The sequence below is a fragment of the Metopolophium dirhodum genome, chromosome 4 (genome assembly GCF_019925205.1).
Source record: "Metopolophium dirhodum isolate CAU chromosome 4, ASM1992520v1, whole genome shotgun sequence".
NCBI lineage: Eukaryota > Metazoa > Arthropoda > Insecta > Hemiptera > Aphididae > Metopolophium > Metopolophium dirhodum.
In genome coordinates, this window is record NC_083563.1 from 1,963,868 (window position 1) to 1,972,311 (window position 8,444).

The 8,444-nt window shown below is 31.6% G+C and overlaps 1 protein-coding gene across 1 annotated transcript; it reads left to right on the forward strand.

Annotated features, from left to right (window-relative positions):
• Positions 1-5,555: 5,555 nt before the first annotated feature.
• On the forward strand, positions 5,556-6,207 carry LOC132943955 (uncharacterized). The gene is made up of 3 exons (XM_061013134.1): positions 5,556-5,792; positions 5,878-6,043; positions 6,104-6,207. Exons 1-3 carry the CDS (start codon positions 5,685-5,687, stop codon positions 6,205-6,207), a joined length of 378 nt encoding a protein of 125 aa, XP_060869117.1. The 5' UTR covers positions 5,556-5,684.
• Positions 6,208-8,444: the final 2,237 nt, after the last annotated feature.

The following is an 8,444-nucleotide window of genomic DNA, read 5'->3' on the forward strand; positions in this document are numbered from 1 at the left end:
TTATTTATTAATTTTTTTATATTTTTTACAAATTTCTAAAACATAGAATGAATAATAATATTTTTTTGTATTAAAACAAATTATGAATTAATAATAAATACATGGTTCTGGTCAAAAAACAAGATAACTCCAAAAATGTAGGTTAATATTAACTATCATCTCAAAGAAATGAATAAAATCAAATAAATTACTACGGCATCTTTTTTATCGTGATCTATAATGTATCTAAATTAATTTCCAAATTATATTTATCTTTATTTAAATATTTTTAAAATAACATTATCGTTTCCTGAAAAGTTTTGAAAAATGGAGTTATCTCGTTCTTGCACGGACCCCTTCATTATTGGTTGACGCCGTACGCACGACGGAGGAAGGCAGCGGTTACGACACTGCAGCGGTATAGTACTGCTGACCTCCGAAACGCTCGGGTCAACCGGGCAGGGCGGCGTACTGCAGCAGGCTGTCGACGGCGTGCGGGCGCAGGAGAAGGCAGACAATGTGATACCATCTGTGGGAATTCGGAGAAGTGAGGGGCACTGCTACACTGGACCGGAAGAAAGACCCGGAGACAACCCCTGCAGTTACTAGCAAGACACCCCACTTGGAATAAGGACCATGCGCTTTTTCGCAGGGGCGCCTAGGGGCGCCTAGGGGCGCCTAGGGGCGCCTAGGGGCCTGCTACTGTGTGGTTATGTTGCCGAAGAACTTGAAACCCTCAGCGTAGTACCACCCCCACCCCCCTCCCAGATGAAGAACACTAGACAAGACGGGGGGGGGGGGGAGTTGTACGTGAAAGAGCACTTTACGGTGCCCGGGCGGTAAGTCACCCTATACGTTCTCCGGCCACCCGCCGCGGAAAGACGAGATCGCTGCGGTTCGCGATCGCCGACACGCGAGACCATTGTACGGCTCAGCGCGGGCCAGGCTACTCCGGTCGCCCAGGAGCGACGGACGACGTACCACGGCGGTGGCTAGCTGTACCGGCGCGGGCAACGATACCGTCCAGACGGTATACCACGACGATGGCAGGGTGCACGAAGGCGACTCGCGACGGCGGCGGAGACTGCAAATCACAACGGGTGAGCTATAATACAGCTGAGCTATAGGAACGTGGACGTCAGCATCGCCGGACTCGTAGAAACATAATATTATAACGTGTCTCGGGGTACGGCCACGCGCGACTCCGGGACTGTCATACCGGATGGTGACTCGGTCGAGTCGGGGGGGGGGGGGGGACGATAATAAATATTATGTCATAAAATTATACATTTGTTGAATACACAATAAAATTGTTCACACAAAAACGAAATATATTGTTTCTTTTTTAGAGTGTATATTTTTTGTAAATTTATTTATTTCAACAGAATAATGAGCTCTGTGGACACTGAACATGCAAATCACAACGGGTGAGCTATACAGCTGAGCTATAGGAACGTGGACATCAGCATCGCCGGACTCGTAGAAACATAATATTATAACGTGTCTCGGGGTACGGCCACGCGCGACCCCGGGACGGCCATACCGGATGGGGTGACGCGGTCGAGTCGGGGGGGGGGGGGGCGATAATAAATATTATGTCATAAAATTATACATTTGTCGAATACACAATAAAATTGTTCACACAAAAACGAAATATATTGTTTCTTTTTTAAAGTGTATATTTTTTGTAAATTTATTTATTTCAACAGAATAATGAGCTCTGTGGACATTGAACATGCCCCTGTGAGAGAGCCCGCACGCAAAGTATTGACTACTATAGCAATGTTTTTGTCACGCATCAGATATATCAATAAAATATTATAATATTGAAACGTGTTTTTGGTCGGTATATAATAATTAATAGATGACCATAGATGACTTGGGGGGCATTAAGACTTTTACGTATATTATACATTTTACTATACGCAATGACATTTTAAAAATATTAATCATTTTACTCTTGACCCCCCAAAATAACTACTATAGTTCTTACCAGAAAAGATGCTGATGTAAGAATAATCAAAGCCTTTTTACTACCAAAAAAAGCGATGACAGACATACAAAATAAAAAGCAGGTATAAGTGGATGTCGCTCTGCTGTACACGGTTGGTTACAAGTAGGTCAATGTAATGGATGGTGTTAAATTTGAATTCAATGATTTAAAATCATTGTACCTATACAAAAAACGGTTAGGTTAGGCACAATTTTTTTCTATAATTCGAATTTTTTTCACCCCCAACCAATTCGATTTATTGAGGTTTTACTGTGATTTATTTAAAAAAATATCTTTAAGGTTAGGTATACCTTTATATCAGTATATAAAGGTCCGGCATCAATTTATATATAGTACCTATATATATTATAAAATTATATAATTATACATTACAATATTGACATAATATAGATAATATATAGAAGTTATAGTTATACATTTGAATGGAAGTTCAATCTTTACAAATTTGCAGCATTTTAATATGGCCTTACAATATTATATAGGTATATACCATACATTGTATTATGACATTATGTACCACGAGTCATGACTAGGTTGCAAAGCACCATAAATAATAACCATAATAATATTATTGTAAAAACAAGCTGCAGCCCACTGTGCAATCTAAGTTACAAAACGTTGTCGCTATGTTAAGTTTCGATCACATAAAAATATTACTAAGTAACAATGATGTAATATTGTATAATTGTTCCATAAAAATAATATCTAATGTATCATCAAGTAACATTACTTTAATGTTACAAGTAACACATGTATGCAATGCTACAAATTAACATTTATGCTCAGTTTAATTATTGTTGTATTGAGATAATCTTGTTTATTCGTTAGCCCGCATTTGCGGCCTGCAATATTATAATATTATTACCTTATTTAGTTATTTATAAGTTCAAAAATATACCCAAATAGACATAATATCTCATTATAATAAATACTATCATTGGTTTTTCCGTTTCGGACTTCGCGGAAGCCGACCCATAGCCCGCGCTTCCCCCGCGCTCTGTAGGCTGTAGCTGTGCACATCAGTCTTGGCGGCAAGTATAATATTAATTATAATAATAATATCATTTAATCGTTGTTCTATCGCAGACTGCAGTGCCGTGAGTCGCAACTTTACTGATCTATTATCTGTATCCATTATTGTTGTTAACAATATTATAGTTATTAGTTATTACATATTTACATCTTTTTATCGCCAACCACTTTTTTCCCATCGTACGACGCTCATTGTGTACTTGTTTCGCTGTTTAAAAAAGTTAAATATATTTTATATTACGTGTGTTTGAACAAAAAGAAATGGAGTACAAAAGTGGAGAATTCTCGACTCCTTCAGCAGTTAAACAGGTAATTATTATACACCAATTGGTCTGCTTTTTAGTCAATATTTAGGGTAGGTATGTATTTGTAAGTATAAAATTTTTTTGTTGTTTGAGAATCAACAATAGTAAGCCTAAGATAATTTTTTTTTAGTTAAATTTATCGTAATAACCTACCTATATGGCTATATTATATATTGATATATAGTCATTGCCTTATAGATATTTACTTTATTCATTATAATCAATTAATAATTATTAATTTTGTATGCATTGTCATAGAGACAAACCAAAAAACGTTGGGTTATTGCGACATTTCCGGACAGCAATAACTTCAGTGTCATACCAACAAATTGGGTGTTGAAAACGGTTGATGGTAGTGGAAATGTATTGGTAAAATGTGTGTGGCCCCCATCCACTTTACAAGTAACAAGTGATGTCCTAAAAGAAGGTTTAGAACCGACAGATAATTGGGATACTTATCGGATAAAACTTCATGAAAATGGGAAAGAGTATAGTATGTACATTATATCAATTAAATAGTATATTAATTATTAACTTAAATTTATTACTTTTAATATACAATATTCATTTTTATAGGTGATTTTGGAAAAGCTTGGCACACACATGTAGCGCTATCTGATCAGTCAGCATCTGAAGTAGACCAGCAAATAATAAATAAGGCAAAAAACAAAAGAATGTGGGGTCGGTCATCAGTCAGTCAGATGTTTGCAAATTCAGATACCTCAAGTGATGAAGGTAATCAACCACTTAATTATTTTATTACTGCTTACTTACTTATTTTGTTTTTAACTAAATAGATATCAACATTTTACCACATTCAAAAATAGTAAAAAGTTCACAAACTGCTGTTTTGAGTGAACAAAACATTGTAGAAACTATTGAAGACACCAATTCTGAGCCTCAGTATTGCCAATTAAATAACATCAACTGCATACCATCATCGAGTAGAGCAAATGAATTGATGAATATGCCAGAGCCTCGCCGTTTTAACATGCCTGAGGTAATAGTTAAGTAATAATCATTTTGAGGAACTTAAATAAATCACTATACTCTCAACCTACTTAAAAGCAAACACTAAAAAAAAATTCTAAACTTTTATAAATATTTTTACATTAGGTACAAATTCCTTAGAATTCCTAAATTAATTGTTAATAGTTTTTTTATTTTTATTTTAATTTATTGTTTGAACTTAACATGATTTAACCACAAATTATTGAATAGGTACATCTAAATGTATATACTTATTTTTAATATGATCTTATATTTAAATGCATGCAATACTTCCGAGCATAAATAAGTATTGACTAGTTCTTAATTAATTAAAAAATATTTAACAGTTTAATGAAAAATTTTTAAGTCATGATAGTAACAAAAAAATCGTTTTTTAAATAATATAAATCAAGGATTAATTATTATTATTTAAATATTTATAATATAAAATAATGAAATATAATAATTACTAATATAATTCATAGATAATAATTTTTTAATAGATCTGGGTTAGAAATGAAATATGTTCAACATTTTATTTGTTTTCTACCATTTTGTTGTAAGATCTACTTTGAAATCTGTCTGATAAATTAGGCGATCGGCACCACAGACATCACACTTATTTACATCGTCTCACAAATAGACAAGTATTTACCAGTTCCAATTTTGTGTTTTTAGCACTAATATTATAGTGAATTACCTATCATAAAATATATAGGTCAGCATATTATCTGTGTACTTTAATCGATTTTGCACATTATCTTAAGTATTAAGCGTGTTATGAGTATTTTTTAATTTTTAGTGTAAGTAAGACCGAGACAATACGTACTATGTCCTCTTAAGACTTAAGTTTACAAATCATAATACTCATATTTATAGTTAGTATTAGGGTCAGGAACTTGGGTATACTATGTATTTGATAAAAATTGATCAAAGCCATTATGGCATGATAGAAATATAATTAATATATCATTTAATCTTTACTATAAATGTCATTAGTCATTTATCAAAACATTTATATTTGTTGAAAACTTAGAGTATCAGTACATTACCTCAACAAATTGAAATTGACCAAATATATTCAGTTAATTCTATGGATCATTTTAATAGAATTCAATCAGGTCCAATAAAATACAATTCTTACTTTTACTCATACAAACTTTCATTTTATTTCATATATTTTATACTTACTATTTATAGAAGACATTCAAACAGCTAAACAAAACACAATTATAGAGTTACTAAGTTCAATTTATAAAGAACAAATACAGAGTCGGATTAAGCATGATCATTTGTTGTCCAAGCTTGAACAGGTAGAAAAGGCAGTAAACAAAATAGGAGTGATCAATAATATTTCAACTGCAATGCCTGATTTTGATAGCACTTTTATGGCAAATTGGCCCATGAAAAACGAGCAAATGTTTCTAAATGTTTCTAAATGTTTATTAGAGGATTCGTTTGTTTCTTTAGTAGTACGTATATTGTTATTATAATATAAAACTATTTTATTTCTTTCACATCAAAACTAATGTAGGTTTACCACATTTATAACTTCAGGAAAATTGGTTTATGTCTATTGGCGGAAATTCAGTAAAAGACAATTTGAAGAGAGTTCTTAGTAACATTTTTAGTAATGAGTTTGCCATACATTGTTCTTGGACGGGAAGAGGAAAAAATGTTACTACCAAATTATGTGACTCCAAAATTGTGATTGTATTAAAAAGTAAATAAATTTAAATAGTTTTATTTAAAGTTCATTTTTTTAATTGATATTTTATTATAGGGTGTATAAAAAATCAAAAAGAATACAGTGATGCTTTATTTGAATCGTGTTTGGCTGATTGGTTCCGTTATGCCACAACAAGACACAAGAGATCGTTAGATTGATTAAACTTTTATCTTTTTCACAATTTAATTTAAATAATAGGTTATTTATACATATTTAATTTTATATAAAGTGTAAGAAGATTTTACATCCAAATAAATCATTTCATAAAAGTATTATGACTTATATAGCTTATAATAATTATCTGATGTAAACCATTTATATTATGTTAGTACTTATAAACAAAGGTGGGCTAGTTAATGAAAACAATTAACCTAAGTTAATTCAACATTTAGAATGATAGTTACAAAATAGTTAATATGGAAAAAAAATATAAACTCAACTCAGTTTAAAAGAAGATTCTTTTACCTTTTTAATTACAACCTAGTTCATCTCTTAAATTTTTTTAAAAATAATAACACATATTTTGTCAAAAGTACATTATATCTAAATCTATCTTATTACATACTACCTATAGTGATTAAATTAGTGAGTTAGTTATTTTTTTTAATTACACTTATAGGCAAATATATAAGCATTACTTAAACTTGAAGCATTATTTTTTAAATTAACTGAAAAAAGTTAAATTATTACTATGGATTCTTTGACTGGCCAAATTATTCGAAAATTAATTAACCAATTTAATTCAAAATAAATAAATGTTAAACTAGTTAATGCCCACCTTTGTTTATTAATGCCAAGAATATACTTTATTTTAGTTTTATTTAATTGTCTGCGACATTTTGTTAAGTATCTATTTACCATTTCTAGAAAAAGAAAAGAAAAGAGCTTAGTCAGATAACAGGTCGTCACTTGAGGAGAATTATACAGGATGAGCAAGATAGATGCATAGCCAATTTAGAAACTTCCCTGCCACAACATTCAACTTCCATGGTGAATACAATGTTAGAAGTTACAACTTCACCTGTCCAAAATGAAATTGCAAGTAAAGCATTAACAGCATCTTATGATCTCCCACGTTTACTAGCCAATACTGATATTATAAATAATGTTGAAGAATCATTGTGTTTGAATAATAGTTCAACTGAAACTGTGAATAACAGTTCAATTTCAAATGACCAAATAGACATATGCGATGAACTAAGAAATTGGAATGTAGAGTTTAATGTATCACATAATTGTTTAAATAAATTATTAATCATATTAAGAAGTAAAGGTCTGGATGTCCCTAAAGATGGTAGAACTTTGATGAATACACCTAAAAATCACAACATATTGGCTATGGAACCTGGTGCCTACATACACTTTGATATAAAACAAATTATTAGTTCTCTATTACTTAAACATGAATTTGATTTATCTGGCATTACTATTTTAAAATTAGGTCTAAATGTGGATGGTTTACCTATATCAAAGAGTTCCAAAAGCCAATTTTGGCCAATTTTAATTAGTATTTGTAATGTACCATTATTATCAAAATATGTTTTACCAGTAGGTATTTATCACGGTTTAAAAAAACCTGATTCTTCTGCTGATTTTTTAAATTATTTTTTAAATGATATTTTAAATATTATACAATTGGGAATTCAAATAAATGGTAGGTTATTCAATGTTGCAATAGGACATGTTGTGTGTGATGCACCAGCTAAATCTTATTTGCTGAATGTTAAAAGTTTTAACGCTTACTTTGGATGTAATACATGCACTGATGAAGGTACTTATATTGATGGTAGAATGGCTTTTTTGTCCATGAATTCCTCTCTAAGGACAAACGAAAGTTTTAGGAATAAAACAAACGAGTATTACCATAAAGGACCCAGTGCTCTTGAAATATTACCAATTAATATGACAGATGACGTGCCACTTGATAATATGCATTGTACTTATATTGGGGTCACAAAAAAACTTATTGAATTCTGGGTGAAAGGAAAAAAAGATGTACGTTTATTGGATGTAGCAAAAGATGATATAAATGACAATATTTTAAATTTAAAAGCTTATGTACCATCTGAGTTTTCCAGACTTCCTAGGTTACTTGACGATTTTTATTTTTGGAAGGCTACAGAATTGAGATGTTTTTTATTGTACTATGGGCATATCGTTTTAAAAGGAAAGTTAAAAAAAAACTTTTATGTACATTTTTTGCATTTGGTTACTGCAATAAGAATCCTTGTTACACCTGAAACGTGTGTTTCTTTAAATGCAACTGCCAAAATATTACTTGACACTTTTGTAAAAGATTATGCAACTCTGTACAGCCAAAAGTTCGTCAATTACAATGTTCATAGCTTAATACATCTACCTTTTTTCGTTCTAAAACATGGGCCACTTGAATCTT